Source organism: Trichechus manatus, unplaced genomic scaffold (assembly GCF_000243295.1).
Source record: "Trichechus manatus latirostris isolate Lorelei unplaced genomic scaffold, TriManLat1.0 scaffold00076, whole genome shotgun sequence".
Lineage (NCBI taxonomy): Eukaryota > Metazoa > Chordata > Mammalia > Sirenia > Trichechidae > Trichechus > Trichechus manatus.
Window position 1 is genome coordinate 2,676,685 of NW_004444012.1, and position 18,531 is coordinate 2,695,215.

The 18,531-nt window shown below is 38.2% G+C and overlaps 1 protein-coding gene across 1 annotated transcript in view; it reads right to left on the reverse strand.

The window, feature by feature from the left end:
• AQR (aquarius intron-binding spliceosomal factor) overlaps positions 1 to 18,307 on the reverse strand; it is a 113,775-nt gene extending 95,468 nt beyond the window's left edge. The window contains 5 exon segments of the mRNA XM_023735095.1: positions 1,521 to 1,641; positions 5,390 to 5,425; positions 12,710 to 12,750; positions 15,726 to 15,782; positions 18,142 to 18,307. Of these exon segments, the coding sequence (XP_023590863.1) occupies positions 1,521 to 1,641; positions 5,390 to 5,425; positions 12,710 to 12,750; positions 15,726 to 15,782; positions 18,142 to 18,216 (330 nt within the window). The 5' untranslated portion in view covers positions 18,217 to 18,307.
• Between the last annotated feature and the right edge of the window lie 224 nt (positions 18,308 to 18,531).

Sequence of the window (18,531 nt, forward strand, 5' to 3'; positions counted from 1 at the left end):
TGCTCCAAATGTGTGGTCTCAACTACCATTACTTTTCTACCACTCACTTGTCTAAAACACTCCCCTGAAGCTGCATGGCTGTCAAGTCCAAAGGACCCTTATCAACTTTCAACTCCTTTTCACTGTGCTGAAACCTCCTTTTCCTTTGTCGGCTACTTAAAAGGCAGTGCTCCTAGAGTTCTATCCTCATTCTTCTTTTGCCCTTGCCATTATTTCAACTACCATATGCTGATTCCAAATACACATCCAGATTTCATAAGTACATTTGCATCAGTCCAGATTTCTCTCCTTAGCTCTAGGTCCTCAGAGTCCTCTGTCTACCACATAATTTCATCTAGATATTCCAAAGGCAATTTAAACTCAGTATGTCCAAAACTCAATTCAACAACTCTGTACCCTGCAAAGTATTCCTCTATCCTCTATTACCTATCTTGGTAAATGACATCATCATTTACTAGCACTTGGATGCCCAAGCCTGGAAGGTTACTGAAAATAACACCCTTTCCTAACACAACTTCAAATTAATTATCAAATCCAGTCAATTCTACTTTGTAAATCTGTGTTTCCTCTTCTCTTAATCTTTACTGTTTCTCTATTTCAAGCTCTAATCACTAAAGTGTTTTTTATAACACACAAAACTGATCAGGTCATTCTATGGCTCAAACATTTCTCCCTCTCTACTTCTACACGAGCTTGAAGCAACTTCAAGAAATCCCTAGAATCTCTCAATAAGACACAGGACCCACCGTTTGATCTGGGCTCTAATCTGCCCTGAAATGACGGTCACTTAATGAATATTTGAGAGAACAGTCCACAGCTTTATCAAATTGGAGACCATCCCCTTAAAATAGAAAAAAAAGTACCCATGACTTTTCTTCATCTAGAAAAGTGTGACTGGCAGGGAAGAAACTCTGTTTATGAGCTGACCATTTTATGGTGGCCAAAGAAAAGCAAGATTTTGGATTTCCACTGACCAAGCCTCTGGTGTATCAACACAAAGGAAAAACATCAATTCATTAAAAATTTCAGGAAAGGAAAAGCTATCCCAAATCAGGACAAAGAAACAATGGAAATTACATTATAAACATCTGTCTTGACTTTGGAATTAATATTTCATTCAAGTAAAACTACAAACATATATTCCCTGCTGTGAAACGACCCATTATTTCATTTGCGTATTACCTGTTTGCAATCATTAATGTAAATTTCACCGTCAGCGCCTGATGTATAAGTAAAACTTTATAACCCATGATAGTCTTGGTTTCAAGCACAAAGTACAAAAATAACTCTACAGGCATAATTTTTCAATTCATAGCAAATTAGTTTAAAGAAAGCACTGAAACCAAAAGAAAACTGATATTATTGTCTTTCCTACATCCATTCTTTTCTCAACATTTACTTTATTATTGGGTACAGTGCTGCTCTAAAAGCACTATGTATTGTCAGCAAAAAGTTCTGCTACTTTGTAATGGCTTCAGTGAGCACAGCATGAAAGCTATGAAGTAATTTAAACCTGTTACCTCCCACGCAGGGACATTTTCTCTGAACTTCTCATTCACCATACAGCAGATTGACATTAAATAGGCCTTGCTGGACACCTCTGGAGAATAATTCATCCAGAGGTAATTTTCAAGATATTGGCTGTGAAGAGTGAAAAGGCACAGAATATTCATTAGTTACCACCACCCATTGCAATGTGTCACTCACCTGGAAATGTACTTATGCAAAACTTTCTGAAAACATTGTAAAAGCTGATATTTATTATTTGAGAACACTTCACAAATTTACCTGTCATCTAGCTCACTGCTACCTCCTACAAACTGACTTGCAGAAAATGTAGCTTTATAAAATGAGAGTTTTATACTCTCAACTAGGGAGACATCAAAGGTCAGTGACATACAGGATGATCACCACCACACCACGGGATATTTCCTTACCTAAGGCTCTTCGCGAAGTGAAAAAACAAAAATACCTGATAAATAACAGCTCTAAAACAAAATGAAATGATGAGTACCTTCAGAGATAAAATGTATCTGAGACATTAACTCACATCAGGACCAAAAGAGTTCCAGACACTAAGAGACTGAATCAAAAAGAAGCTTTCAATACTTAATTTACAAGGTATTCAACATAAATAAGTTTTCAAGACATTAGTATTTTCCCTTCAAGGTGCCAAAATTCGAATTTTAAGACTTTGGTGAAAATACCTCTAAACAAATTTAAGTATTTCCAATTTCCAAAACATATCTTAGCCATTTCTTACGATTCAGGATAGTTATAAACATCAATTACTGTACTTGGCTGTATAATACTCCCGAGTGCTAATAGAAAAAGCAAGACTTTTTGTTCCTACTCTAAATTACCCCACGCATAATCTTTTAAGCGCACACACACACACACACACACACACACACACTCATACACACGAACTGTTAAGCATTTTAGAAACTGCTACAGTACTATAGTTTTTCTACTTCCCCTTATGATTCAAGGGCCTACTCTCACTGGCATTTCCTGGGTCTATCACTGACAATCCTTCTTGCAATCTGAAGCAACCTAGGAAACTAGATAAATAAGATTTTGCACAAAATAATGGTCAAAATGCTCCAAATGACACTAGAGTACTCTTTCATAAATAAAATGTACAAAGCTTCATTTCATTCTTCCCTTAAGAATGTAAATTCCTTCTTCCTGAATTATGTGTTTTAGAATGTCTGTCAGTAAGTCTGGTAACGTTAATCTATCTTCACCTGAAATTGTGTTATTTCACAACCGTTTAGCCAGGTGCAGAATTCTAGTTTACAAGTGATTTGTTTTTAAATCTCTGTACTAGTCTCACTCTATCATCTTTTCTATTATTATAACTGAAAAGTGTAAACTCAATTTGTCCTTCCCTCTTTTGAGTAATCTTTTCTCTCTAGCAGATTTTAAGATCTTCAACCTGTCTTTATTGCTCTGGGGGTTGCTCTGTTCAGGATTTGCTGTAATTCCTGAATCGAAAAGATTCAAGTGCTTCATCAATTCTTGACCATCATCTTTTCTAAGCTTCCTCTCTTTTATTCTTTCTCTCTCTCTTCTGGAACTCCTATTGGATCTCTCCCTGTAGCCACCATATTCTTTAACCCCTTTTCTATTTTTCATTTCTATTTCTGTTTGCTATGTTCTAGTTAATGTCCTCAGCTCTATCTTCCAGTTCACCAATTCTCTCTTTAGCTGTATCTAATCTATTATTTAACTTGCTCTTTGAATTGTTTTACTTTTAATGAATTTTGATTTCCATTTTTTTTAAATTTGTCCTTCTTTATTAGTGTCTTTTATCTTGCTCACATATTTATTTCTTCTTTTATGCCATAATAATTTTAAACATGATTTGACAGTATATCAATTATTTAATCATCTGAACTTCTTGGGAGGGATCTAATTCTGTTTGTTGTTTTTTCAACCAATTCTTTGCTTAGAGTGGATTTTTACTCTAATGTGTTTTGTAACTTGGAAGTGTGACTTCACCTTCACCAGAGTTTTATCTATAGTAATTATTTGCAGTATAGTTGGAATACATATCCTTCCAGAGTATTTTTATATTCGTTTCTGCCAGATGCTTCAGAGATATCACTGGCTTGCCAGAATTTTTAATAGTAATGTCTTATCTTGGTATTACCCAACTACACAGCGAAGCTCCAAACCTATTCTTACAGTTCTTCTGTTGAGGAAACTGAAGGAGTGAAAGTTAATGACTTGCCCAAGAGGACAGTTATGATTCCTACCCCAAACTACATCTCTTTCCTCCCAATTCAAGGATTTATTCAATACCTCCCTGATCCTATTTCAGGTAACTGCAGCAAATGGAATTCAGATAACACAACATCTCCCTCCACTGACTTTCATCAGCAGAAACCATTTGTTTTCTCAGATCACTCTCCTGTACCCAACCACCTTCTCTCCATGTCATCTCACTTTCCATCAGCCACAGACCATCAATTATCTCTACTACAAACTTTAGACTAGTTACATCTGGAGCCTGGCACAGAGAAAACGGCATTCCCAGAAGAAATCGCATGAAAGTTCCTGAAAGGTAAAAATCCACTTTTTCAGTTATTAAAGTCTTTCACTGTCATTGATGCCTTCCATCTGTTCTGTTGCCTTCTCCTTCCCTTCTACAATTCTCCTGGTTTCTGATATTTGCCAAGACTCTAGGATTTTATCTCAATTTTATATCAGTATCCTCTTGATTTTTATCTCTCTTCTTGAAAGAAGGCATGATATGGTGGAAAGTGTATATTTGTTTAGGGGCCCAATAGGTCCAATTTCTAGCCTCAGTTTTCTCCTCTCTAAAATAAGGGAGAACTTCTTAGGATTATTGTGCGTATTAAGTGATATCGTGTATTTAAAGTATATAACATAGTTCTTTGGATATAGAAGACATTCAACTATGAACTTTAATTTCCCCCTTTGTAAAAATGATACAACCACCTACTTTAGCCATTTTTGTTAAGTTTAAATCAGAGTTATGTAGGGAGTAACAGCTGTTAATATAGTGGCTCTGACCTTTGACGAAGACCAGATCTCAAGACAGTGTGGAAAAGCTGAAAAATCATGTACTAGTCTCACTCCATTACCTTTTCTATTACTATAATTGAAAAGTGTACAATCAATTTGTCCTTCCTCTTTGAATAATCTGTCTTTTGGGCATCAGACATTGGCATACAAGATCTGCCAATTACCGAACTGTATTATCCTGAGCAAACTACTTAATCTTTCTGATCTCAGTTTCTTCTTCCACTAAATGGTGAGGATAATACTTTTCAGGGTTGCTGTGAGTACTCTGTATGTAAAATGCCTAATAATGTGCCTAGCACAAAGCAAGTGTTCAATAAACAGTAAATGCTACTATTATCCACAACAACCTGGGCTTTTATTTTCAGTCTACCAGACACACCTAGTTTCATGATAGAAAAACAGTGTATGAATTCTCTTCTGTCTGGGATATTTATATTATCAGTGGCAAGGACAGAATAAGGCTATGTGGGTAATCTCCAACTGACAATTTAGCCTGGCAGAGGAAAAAAAAAAAAAAAGCTACAGATTTCACTCCAAATTAATGCCATTGATCACTAGAGAATTCAAGTAAGAGTTCAGAAACTGCTCAGCACACGGTACATTAACTAATGAGGAACAACTCCAAATACCAGTTATACTGACAACAAGGCGTCATCTTTGAAGACGAAGGATATCATATACATATTCCAAAATAAGCCAATCACAAAAATACTAATCTTCACAAATTTAGCATTATTTTCTTAACTACTCTCAAAATTATTCAGAAAATATAGCTAAAAGTTAAATTACATTGTCATGTTTATCTTCATCATAGAAAAGCCTTTCAACTCACCTAAATTCCAGAAGCATTATCTTTCTGATGGCAAACCTAAAAGTGTAAAAGTAACAAAATTATTTCAACAGCATATATATATTTCAGTTATTAATGCAAATGCCATTTGAAAATCTTTGGTTTTAATATGAAGTCACATATGAGAATAAGCATGTTCTAATATGCACTGAAAATAAGCTAATTTTGCTTTCGATTTTTTTGTTTCTATTTTGTTTCAGGCTGGTTTATTTTATTTTTAAAATTACCCAAGAACATTTACATGTGCAATCATATCCTACCATGTAACAAACACAGTCAGTGCCATTACATACTGAGAAAACAAACCCATAGATTAATAAGCCAAAATAATTTAAATCAAAACACAAATGTTCATCAATATTCATAACATAAGATCACAACTGTCAGAAGCTAGCCTGTTACAACTTCTTAAGCACTGGCCAACATTTTTTCATTTAATATTCAAATGAAACATTCTGCTAAAGAGCCATACTCTTCTAAAAGCACTTGGGACATGTGTATATTGCAAATGTGAGAATCAGAATTTTTACATGGCTCTTAGTCTCAGTACCGAACCTAAAATATTAGAAAATCATAAAGGGAATAAAGATGTTTCACTCAACTACACTGTCTTCTTTAGTAGAACTACTTTGTTTTTATATGACTGAATGATGCTATAGTCATGGGGTATCTCTCCAAAGGCAGGTTCAAATGTCCATTAATTTAGTTTTATCATTTTGAATACTAGAAATAAAGTAGCCAGACCAGAACACAGCAACTAGATAATGGTCTCCAGCTTTAAAAATTAAACACGTAGGCATTATGAATTTATACTACCCCAGGAGACCATCATCCTGTCAAAATTCTGTTCCACTGATTTCTGATCTCTTAAATAGTTTCACTGAGAAAGCAAATGTTCCAGAACACTAGTGAGAATCAAATGAAGGTTTTTACTGTGCAAAAGCACGAAGACAGAACACTCCCAAGGTACGGGCTCCTACAGTCAGCCGGGCCCCACAGCGGATATGACATCTTCAGCGACACACCCTCTGTCTCTCGCTGCAGACATTTCACTTCAACTGCATGTTAACAACACTATTCACTCAATGCCCACTGTCCCCAGAATGGCTTAAGGGATCTTACGACAAGCTTCTTTTTCCTAATACAGCACTACACCCCACAGACTGCTAAGACAGAGTACACGGTTACTGAAAGTTGCTTGAATTTGTTTTGTTTCAATTTCTCAAGTAAATCCGAAATACAGCGAAGCCTGTGTGAGTCAGAACTCGATGGGCCTGCCTTGTTTTTCCGAGTCCTGCAAGTTTTCCACATTTGACCGGGTACAGTTTTACCACTTTACTATCACTCGTTTTACTGGGAAATATTTGAGTTTCCCATCTCTGACATGTTTCCACCTTACACAGGTTCTGGCTTTCACAGGTTTACTGTATTATTTCCACATGTAATCAAGTTTCAAAAATTAAGATACATTACATTCCTTTTTTGTACTAAGTCTCCTGTGTACTGTCAGACAATTTGTAAGGCTGAGCAAAGTTTTTATGATTAAAGAAATTAAGGAAAAAAGGAATGAGTACTTTACCATCAAAGAAATTTACAATGATCATAATTTCTTGCCTAGACTATTTCTGAACACTTTTTACTTGCCTGTTTGTGTTAAGGTTTCATTCTACTGCTGTAAGAGAACTACCTTTCAAATGTTACCTTCTTCACAAAGCCTGGCCTCCCATCTTTATTACGTTTTACAATACCTAATTTTCCCTGTTAAAAAAATAATAATAAAAATAAAAATAGGCCCTCAATAAATAAATGAAACAAAAATTAGATTAACATTAATTATTATAACTAACATTAATAAAAGAATAGTACCTTAGGAAATGAAGACTTTTGACTTAAACAATGCTTAAATTCCGCATGCTTTCACATAGATAATTAATTTTTCAGACTCTGGTTCAATATAGTTAATAGTTTTTCCAATTCCTGAGATTATATGAGAATTTATTATGGAAATTTTTACTAAACATGATTAATATATTTCTTTTGAAAAACTCTGTTAGTCACAAATAGGACTGCATAATGAAGGAGAGAAAAACTTGGCTCATGAAATACACCAGGATTCTGGTCCTGAGTTTTTAACATTCTGGGACTAGGCTTCCCACATATGAAGTAAAGAGCTAGAGCAGTCAGCTCTTCTTGGGTGATCAGATAAGTGAAAAAATAAGTCAAGATAAAGGAACAACACTCTGAAAAACACTCTGTTTCTCTTCTAACAATCTCAGTGGTATTCATTCATTCCATCTGGTGTTTTATGCTTCTGCCAAAGCACTCGGAGACAATTACAGTGGATAGCTTAGCTAAAGGTATGCATATAAAGACATAAAAATGGTCTAGGGACTAGAAATCATGACAGAAGAACTTTAAAGATAAGTATAAAATCTGTAAGTGATAATATAGGAGACAAATAGAAATGTTTTGAAGGATTTTTGGACGGCTATTTTTTTTTAAATTATCAATTACTCAGTGCTTGCTTTGTGCCAGACACCGTGCCAAGGACTTAACCTGCATTTTGCTAAACCTCTGAAAGTTCAATTATGTCCAATAAGCTGCGTCTATTAACCGCATCATTAAACTTGACAAGAAAAAAAGAGGGGGCATGCAAAGTGGAGTTGTACTGCGGCCATGACTGGCCCCCACTCCCTCTCCTGAGATGCGGTTATGTGAGAAACGCGAGGTCTGGAGCTGACACTGTCCCTTCAGCCACACAGGAAAAGCCAGAAAATCTGCTGCGAAGCTGACAAGGCCTGACATAAACTTTAAACTACCCACCTCCAAATGCACTGTTAAAAAACCACAGCAGTAAACAAAGGACACCAGCCACAAAAGAGTACACGCTGTGGGATTCCATTTCTTCAAAGTTCAAAAACAAGCAGAACTCAACTACAGTGCTCATGTTTGCACAGTTACGTGTATGTGAGACCGTTAAAGAAAAGGGGCAAGTGGGCACTTCTGGAACGCTGGCAGTGTGCTACTGTTTTTACCTGGGTGGTGAGTTCACACGTGTTTGTCTTATAATAAAAGCGATACACTTCTGTTTTCAGCCCTTTTCTGAGTTATATTTCAAAATAAAAGGATAAAAGCGTTTTGAATAAAAATAAATATACTTTGGCAAAAGTAAATTGCTCTATAAGAGCATCAACCTTCTCTTTTAGGCATAAAAACCACCTGGGTGACTCCGTAACAGGAAAAAATAATCATACCAAAAGGTGCAGGCTAAGACATTTCTGGATGGCAATGGATCCTGTCCTATTTAAGAACAAAGTATTGGGTAAGAGCCAGAAAACCAGTCCCTGGGTGGTGCAAATGGTTAAGTGCTCGGCTACTAGCTGAAAGGTTTGTGGTTCAAACCCACCCAAAGGCTTGGAAGACAGCCCTGGAAATCTGCTTTGGAAAAGTCATGGCCTTGAAAACCCTATGGTGAGTTCTACTCTGCACATATGGGGTTGCCATGAGTCCAAATCCACTGGATGGCAGCTAACCATCACAACAATGCCGCTACTTGCTGGGCAACGTCCTGGGCAAGTTACTTAATCTCTCCGTATCTCGAGTTCCTCGTGCCTAAAATGACTATTTCATGGGGCTGTTGTGAAGATAAATGTGTTAATAAGTGCAAACTGCTTAGAATAAAAGCTGGCACATAGTAACCAACCATCTTAGTTACCTCGTGCTGCTATAACAGAAATACAAGTGGATGACTTAAACAAACAGAAGTTTACTCTCTCACAGTCTAGGAGGCTAGTAAGTCCAAATTCAGGGCGTCAGCTCCAGGGCAAGGCTTTCTCCCTCTGTCAGTTCTGGAGGAAGGTCCTTGTCATCAATCTTCCCCTGGACTAGAAGCTTCTCAGCACAGGGACCTCAGATCCACAGGAGGCACTATTCTCCTGGCTCTTGTTTCTTGGTGGTATGAGGTCCTACTGTCTCTCTGCTCGCTTCTACCTTTTGTATCTCAAAAGAGACAGGCTTAATACACAACCTAATCTTGGAGATTGAGTCCTGCCTCATTAACATAACTGCTGTTAATCCCACCTCATTAACATCATAAAGGCAGGACTTATAACACATAGGAAAATCACATCAGATGACAAAATGGTGGACAATCACACAATATTGGGAATCATGGCCTACTCAAGTTGACACACATTTTGGGGGGACACAATTCAATCCGTGACACCAACCAAAAAACTAAACCCTTTGCCATCGAGTTGACTGCAACTCACAAGGACTCTACAGGGCAGAGTACAACTGCCCCCTAGGGCTTCTAAGGAGTGGTAGATTTGAACTGCGGACCTTTTGGTTAGCAGACGAGCTCTTAACCAACACACCACCAGGGCTCCAACACATAGTAAGCACTCAACAATATCAATTTTTTTTTAATATTTTAAAATCAAACTTAGATTAAAATACTTAAGAAAAGCTTGCCAAATCTGATAATGGCAAGGACAGTAAATATGAATTAATTATATAACATGCCACACATGACATGGGTGACTGGGTAACATAATCTTTTAAGATCTCATCTAATTTTGAGATCCCAGAAGTGATCATTTATAGCAGAAGAATATTAAGAACTGATTTAACGTATTTCCTGGAATGCCTCCTGGAGAAATAGGATTGATGTGAAAAAAAAGTCTATTACCAATACCTTAACGTATACTATTAACAGTACCTACGGTTATACACTGCCTACTTTGAGAGTTTAGAAACAATTTAATAAATCTTACATCAAACCATTCCACCAATACCAAAGATGCTAGAAGCAGATAACTCTGCAAAACAGCTTCTTTATCCAGTAGTCTAAAAATTGTCATTTAAATTTTTAAGTACACACTACATTTTATGTGTTATAGAAGTGCATTAAACTTTGAGATCTGGGAGCAGACTGCAATCAGCTCAAGTATTCAAAATACCTAAGGACGAGAAAATGGCTACGAGCACTGCGATAAATCACAGGAAGCCGCCCAGTGATGTTTACTTTTTTCAGCAGTTAAAAACAATGTAACCAAGGCTACAGGGCTTTAAAAACACCGGCAACTTTTATTTATTTTGTAACAAAAATTATTTTTAGGAACAAATCTTAGTAGCAAGGGTTTAAATGGAAAAAATAAAATAAAATAAAAAAGCGATTACGATCCTCTGGAGGAAAAGCCTTCTGAAAAGAGGCAGAGAAGTAGTTCTGAAGGTTCACGATAATTTTCAGGTTAATATATCCTTAAGGGGCCCTGGTGGCACAGTGGTTAAGCACTCAGCTGCTAACTCAAAGGTCAGGTCGGTGGTTTGCACCTACCAGCCTCTCTGCAGGAGAAAGATGTGGTCATGTTTCACTCCTTAACACTCCTTGGTAAAAAAGAAAAAAGGATCCTAGACTTTATCTACTCGCTCATTTTCAGTTATGTCTCCTCAGGCAATTTCATCAACCCCCACCCTCAGACCAACATGACGTCGTATGTCATGTATCTGCTCAAATGGTATCTCTACAGAGAGGACTTGCCTGACCATCCCACCTAAAATCCAAAAAGTGCCTTTGTCACTATCCTCCCAATCACACTTTATTTAAATTCACAGCACTTAATGCCTCCTTACATCTTATCTCCATGTTGCTTGTCTGTCTCCCCCTACCAGAAGGTAAGCTCCATGAGGGTAGGGACTTTATCTGCTGTGTTCACTGTTGCACCCTTAGCAACTAAATGGTGGTTGATACAACCCAGTCCTCTCTTCTGAGCTCTATACCCAGATACCCAACTACTTACTCACTTAGATTTCAACATATCCGTAAGTGAACTAATGATCTACCTCCAATTCCACCCCCAACAACAACAACCAAAATCAATAATGGCACAAGTGATCATCTAACAATGGCACCATCTACCAGTAAAGCCAGAAACTTCAGGATCATCCTGAACTCCTCCGATTCCCTAATCCACCACATTCAACCATCAAGTCTCTTCACTTCTACCTCCGTCAAATCCGGCAGCTTCTCTCCATCCCAACTCTCCACTCCATACCAGTTCAAGCCAACATTATCCTGAACCTGATGACTACAATACCCACTCAACTAATTTCCCGCTTCTTGTCATCTTTTAAACTCTCTTTTTAAAATATCACCATCATGGTTATAACAACTCACTGACTTAATACTGCTCTTCAAATAAAGAACAAAATCCTTAACATGGCCTTTGGCCCAGCCTACCTCCACAGGCTCATAAATTAATCATTAAAACAAAACAAAATAAATAACTAGTCTCCCATTTTGACACTGTCATTGACTTGCCTTCACAATATTTAACAGCAGAGTCTAACACAGAAAAGTATCAAATCTGAGATTTTATAAAGTCTGTAACATTCATAACATAAATGTTTCTATTTCATATTAAAACATTTAGTCATTTACCAGAAGGCAGGAGGGGACAGGAAAGCTGGTAATAGGGAACCCAAGGAGAGATGTTAGCATGTCGTGGGGTTGGCAACCAATGTCACAAAAAAATATGTGTACTAAGTGTTTAATGAGAAGCTAGTTTGTTCTGTAAACCTTTATCTAAAGTACAATAAATTTTAAAAACATTCAGTCAATTTAGTCTATAAAATACTCACTTGGTATACGTCTATAGGTGCAGATAGGAATGGAGGCCCAAGATACATTGTAAAATTAAAAAAAAAAGCATGATGCAGTATGGTACGTACAGTATAAACCCACTGGTGTTTAAAAAAACAAGAGGTAGGGGGAGAAGGGGAGGGTGGTGAGGAACAGATGGACCTCGATAAATAAATCAGACTAAGGGAAACTTAATCCCTTCTATTTTTTTGCTCTACACTAACTTTTATTATTTATTTTATTATTTTATATACATTTTATATGTCATATATAAAATACATTTTATTTTATATTTTGTTTATTGTTATTATGTATATCTCACTTTCATGCTTTTTGAAACAATCTTTTAAAAAAGATTTACCAGAAAATTATAAGAATATTAGCGTTGTCTGAATAGAAATAAACATTCTTTCAAAAACCAAATATATCCTACAGAATTTAATCCTGCTAGTCTGAGCCAATAATTAGAAAGCAGAGAAATAACTTAAGACCCTTTAGCACCTAGATATAAACTTTTTCTAGCCACCATCTCCCTGATAACCAACTGAAAAAAAGAAGAAAAAAAAAGGTTCCAAGTTATAGACACATTAAGTTTAGAAGTTCACACAAATCCCATTTTAGCCCACCCCAATCTCAACATAAAACAAATGTGTTCCTACCTTGATTTAACAATTTCTTTCTCATATATATCTTCAATGACCTGTTATTAAAAATATAAAAATGTTTAAAATCTCAATTTTTTTTAGACCCTAAATTGATGGTTTTAAATTACTAAGATTACAGAGAATATTCTCGTTTAGGAAAACTATCAAAAATTACTGCTATTGAAACAATATCAAAGAGTTTTATACACATATACAAAATATATAATACATAATCCCACTATATTACTCAAAATGTGAAGTAACAGAAAGCAAAGGAGTAGAAAAAGACAAATAATAAAATATATCTACATAGAGTCCTAAAAATAATCATTAAAATGATGTGTTTGTAACAATTTTAACGAAAATAAAAACAAGATTAGAATATTTTTAAAAACTTAACTTTAAAGTGCATAAATGTTATTACATTCTACCTAAAAGTGATATTAACCTGCTTTTAAAAAGTAGACAAAAAGTAAATTAAAGTATGGAGAAATAAGAGAAGAAAATACTAATCATTACATCCTGTTATCCAAATGCATATGATAAAGCCTCAGAACTTCCACTCATTTGAGTTAGGACAGGCAGGATGGTGTAATACTTAAGAATTCAGGTTCTGGAGTTGGAAGCCTGGTTCAAATCATCCACTTCCAGTGCTGCTGGCCAGGAAATTCAGGCAAGCGTCTGATCTCTCTAAGGCTCAGTTTCCCAATCCACAAAATGGATCTAATACTACACACTACCCCACATGCATAAGACGATATATCTGAAGACTTTAGTACAAAGCCTGATACATAATAAGCCTTCAATAATAGTTACTAGTAGTAATAGAAGTAACAGTAGTACTAGTGATAATAAAAACCAAACCCATTGCCATCGAGCCGATTCTCACTCAGAGCGACACAACAGGAAAGAGCAGAACTGCCTCATAGGGTTTCTGAGGAGCAGCTGGTGGATTCGAACAGCCGACCTTTTGGTTAGCAGCCTAGCTCTTAACCACCGTGCCACCACAGTACTTTAAAAAGTCTCCTGTAAAATTATGAAGTGCTTTAACGTGTCATATTATTATTTTATGGTATACAGTAATATATTTTAACTCCTCAAAGTCTATTTGTCAAATAAATGTTTGTGGGTGGTAGCAGGAGGAGATGAGGAAAGCAAGTCTGGTTCAATCTAGATAAAATTTTCTGTCACTGCTTTTCTTTTTATCAAAAATCAAATTAAACGATAAAACAAAGGGCATAACCAAAACCCACTGCTGTCGAAACTTTCTGACTCATAGTGAACCTACAGGACAGAGCAGAACTGCCCCAGAGGGTTTCCAAGGCTGGAATCTCTTTTTTTGTTGTTGTTTATTGTTGTAGTTTAAATGAAAGTTTACATTTCAAGTTAGTCTCTCATACAAAAATTTATACACACATTGTTATGTGACCCTAATTGCTCTCCCTGTACTGTGACAGCACACTCCTCCTTTCCACCCCGATTTCCCGTGTCCATTCAACCAGCTCCTAAACCTCTCTGTCTTCTCATCTCACCTCCAGGAAGAAGCTGCCCATTTAGTCTCATGTATCTACTTGAGCTAAGAAGCACACTCTTGACGAGTATCATTTTATGTCCCACAGTCCAGTCCAATCTTTGTCTGAAGAGTTGGCCTTGGGAACTGTTTTAGTTCTGGGCTAACAGAGAGTCCAGGGGCCATGCTTTCCGGGGCTCCTCCAGTCTCAGTCAGACCATTAGGTCTGGTCTTTTTACTAGAATTTGAGTTCTGCACTCCACCTTTCTCCTGCTCCATCAGGGACTCTCTGTTGTGTTCCCTGTCAGGGCGGTCATTGGTGGTAGCCAGACACCATCTAGTTCTTCTGGTCTCAGGCTGATGAAGTCTCAAGTTTATGTGGCCGTTTCTGTCTCTTGGACTAATACTTTCCTTGTGTCTTCGGTGTTCTTCATTCTCCTTTACTCCAGGTGGTTGGGACCAACTGATGCATCTTAGATGGCCACTCGCTAGCTTTTAAGACCCCAGACGTCACTCACCTAACTACGATGCAGAACATTTTCTTAAACTTTGTTATGCCAATTGACCAACATGTCCCCTGAAAGCATGGTCCCCAGACCCCCGCAAGGCTGTAATCTTTACGGAAGCAGACTGCCACATCTTTCTCCTGTGAAGCAGCTGGTGGGTTCAAACCACCAACCTTTCTGTTAGCAGCCAAGCACTTAGCTACTGCGCTACCAGGACTCCTTACCAGAGGGCATGGTTCTCTTTAAATACCAATGCATCATAAAGTTCTTCTGAACAGTCATACATAGCTTTGTCTAGAATTATCACTAGTAGCACTACTAAAATGATCTGGATATGAGTTTAAGCTCTAAAAACCTTACCCAATAAGGTTTAATGCAATCTGATAGTGCATTGGGATATTTTGTTATTAATGAAAAATGACCCCACACACACAAACACAAATAAATATAAACAGCATACAATAAGAGAGAATAATCCTGCTGATGATGAAGACTCACGTATGTCATGCTCAAGAACATCTTCTTAATGAATACTACAATGGGATTAACCAGCAAAACAAAAATAAACAAAACACTCAATCTCAAATAACAGAAGAACGTTTGGGTTAAGAAGCTCAGTTTTACCAAGGGTGTCAAAAGCATCACAATTCAATTCAAATGAACTGTCAAAAATGAGTATGAAAACTTCTGTACATTTATAAAGATCTTCATACATGGCCAAATATAGTAATGATAAATTATACTGATAAGACTCTATAGAGAGGAAAATGGTTAAATAAATTATATACATGCATTTTTAAAAAGCTTAAAGGAAATACAACAAAATGATAATCAAGGTTATCTCCAAGTGGTGATTTTTATTTTCTAACGCGAATTATTATTGGTTTGATAATCAGAAAACTGTATTTTTAACTTTTTAAAAAAATTATGGAAAGCTTTTGTGAATTAACCCTTAAAAAAAGATACAAAAGGCATACCTGTTCAAAAAGTATGTTGTAAACAAAACAATACTTACTTTTATATCAAAAGGTGATTTCTTTTTGATGTGGGGAGCCCAGTATTTACAAGCCAACTGCAAAGTAAAGAGTATAAACCGTAAATCACAGATTCATACCACTGCAGAGCTGGAAGACTAAGATCATTTAGTGACCAGCTGTTTCTAACCATGTGCTACTGGCGCTGAGGACAGAGTAATTCTTCCTTCTGGGGCAAATGAATGGACATGCAGGATAGTTAGCATCCTTGCCCCAACCAACTAAATGCCAGTGGTACTCTGCACTCTCCCCCCCACCCCCACACACAATGTGATAAAAACAAAAACAAAACGTATTTTTCCAATCGCTCCTAGGACAGCAGTATGGCCTGGTAACAGTAACAGTCAAACATCCTCAGCATGGTTCTAAGAAAGCCCGGGTCCAGAAGATTAATAAACTGTCCAAGATTACAAGCAACAGTTGAGCCAGCACTGAAAACCAGATCCAAAATCTTCATGAATACTGATGTGTGACACAACAAACCTTTAAATGATTAGTGCACACACCCCCACACCCATAAATAAAACCTAAAAAAACTGTCGTCTATCAGCCGGTTAGTACAGAGAATAAAGGAGTTGGTATATTTCATCAGATTGGGTTTTACCTGGAAACAGTCAATGTTAAATACCTATATACAATGTCTCCAGATACTTAGATGGATTGTATAATATTTAAGAAATGACATGGCTTTGTTGATTTATTTTTTTAAACTAAACAATCTCCTAAAAAATGGAAAACTGGCAAGCACAAAGATTCATTAGTATATTTATAAAAAGCTGACTACAGTACCTGGCACACTGGAGGCACTCAAATAATATCTGATGGATAGATGGGTAAACCAAAAAACTAAACCCACTGCCGTCGAATCGACTCTGACTCATAGTGACCCTACAGGACAGAGTACAACTGCCCCATAGAGTTTCCAAGCCTATAAGACTTTACGGAAGCAGACTGCTATGTCTTTTTCCTACGGAGGGGTTGTGGTTCGAATCACCGACCTTTCATTTAGTAGCCGAGCACTTAACCACTGTGCCACCAGGGTTCTTTGGATGGATGGAGGAATAAATGAAATAAAGAAAAAATGTTACCTTTTCTGTGAGGCTTTCCTCAACCCTACTTGGTGGTAATAATCACTTCTCTGTTGTCTTCACTTTGTAAATAACTCCACTAAAGACTTATCTTTCTGTATTATAATTATTTGATTGGTTACCCATCTTTGTTGCCCACTGAACTGGAATGTTGAAGAGGTGGGACCAATGTCTTGTTTGCTTCTATAGCTCAGCATCTAACATAATGAACACACTTAAATAGCCTCCCAAGAGTTAGCACACTGACACTGAGAAAAAGTTTCTCAAAAACATTATACTAATTGACCACTTAACAACACCTTCTCAAATTACCAATCAGTCTCCAACCCAAGAGAAAATCCTCACCTCACCTCCAATTATTCTGTGGTATCAATACCTCTGTCGGCCCCCTAAGGGCATCACACAAACTCAGTCATCTCCTTTTATCATACCCTGAACAGAACTGAGTCTGATCTGTTGTCATGGATTCAAGGACTTCCACATAAATATGCAAATTCTGTCTTATGATCCAAACTGCTTACTGTACATCTCTACTTGACTGATGATCTAGTAAACACTTATTAAGCATCTAGCACATCTCTTCTTTCTCCCTGAGTTTCTCCTCCTCCTTGGGGTCTAACCTGTGACCTCTCAAATATCACTCCTTCTAGGAACACACTGCCTTCCACCATACTCCCTCGTCCCACGTAGAGCAAAAACAACGCTCTCCATTCTCCACTTAGTACATCTATGACAGCGCAGGTTTTTCAAACTAAACTTTACTGAAAGACAAAAAGGGCATACAGTAGCATAAAAAAATCATCTGACTGTGGTGCCTTGCATGTTGCTATGACGCTGGAAGCTATGCCCAATGCAACGCAGGTTCTAAATAAATGTTTCCAGACGGTGAAATGCGTCTCGTCATAGACTAATCGATTTAAGGGGCAGGTGTCTTATCAGACTGTTGTCACCTCCCTCCAACACCCAGGTCACTCGACGGCCCGGAAGATGCCTGTTCTCCCTGCAGAACCGTCCAGCATCGCCTCTACCCCGGAGCCGGTAGGCCAGTCTCGGGGGGACCCGGGTGTTCCTTCTTCTCTGCAGGCCAAGTCCCCGTTCCAGGGTCTAAATTCCCTGAGAGCAGGGCGGTCTCTCCCCCTGGCGTCCCCAGCATGGAGCACCGAGGCCGGCACGCAGCAGAGACTCCCCAAAGACTCCAGGGATGACCCGATGAGCGAACACCGCCCGGGAGCCCCCGGTCCCGAGAAAAACGCCAGCCGTTCCCCGAGGCCTTCATCCCCGGCCGACAGCAAACTCGCCCCGCACTCACCTGGGTCACGAACTCCGCGTTAATTTGGGACACCGTAGGAGCCACGATTTTCTTGGGCTGTGCAGGGGTCGCCATGGCAGCACTCGCCCTCGGTTCCGGTGAACACGAGCTCCGGGCAGCCGTGACCCCCCGTGCACTTCCCCGAAGAGCGCTGCGGGCCCCCACCGGCGGGACAACGCTCAGCTCTCAGGACCGCACAGGGAACGAGGGGGCAGGGACGGCGGCGCGGGGACTGCCCCGGAAGCGGAAGGGAACGAGGCCGGAAGTCCATGCCGGCGTTGAGTCTGAGCTAGAGGGACAGTGGCTTCGACCTCCCCCGCCCCCGCCCCCTAATGGGCAGAAGAGAGAAGACACAAAGGTGGCCGGATTGAGGTCGCAGGGAGGGCCCGG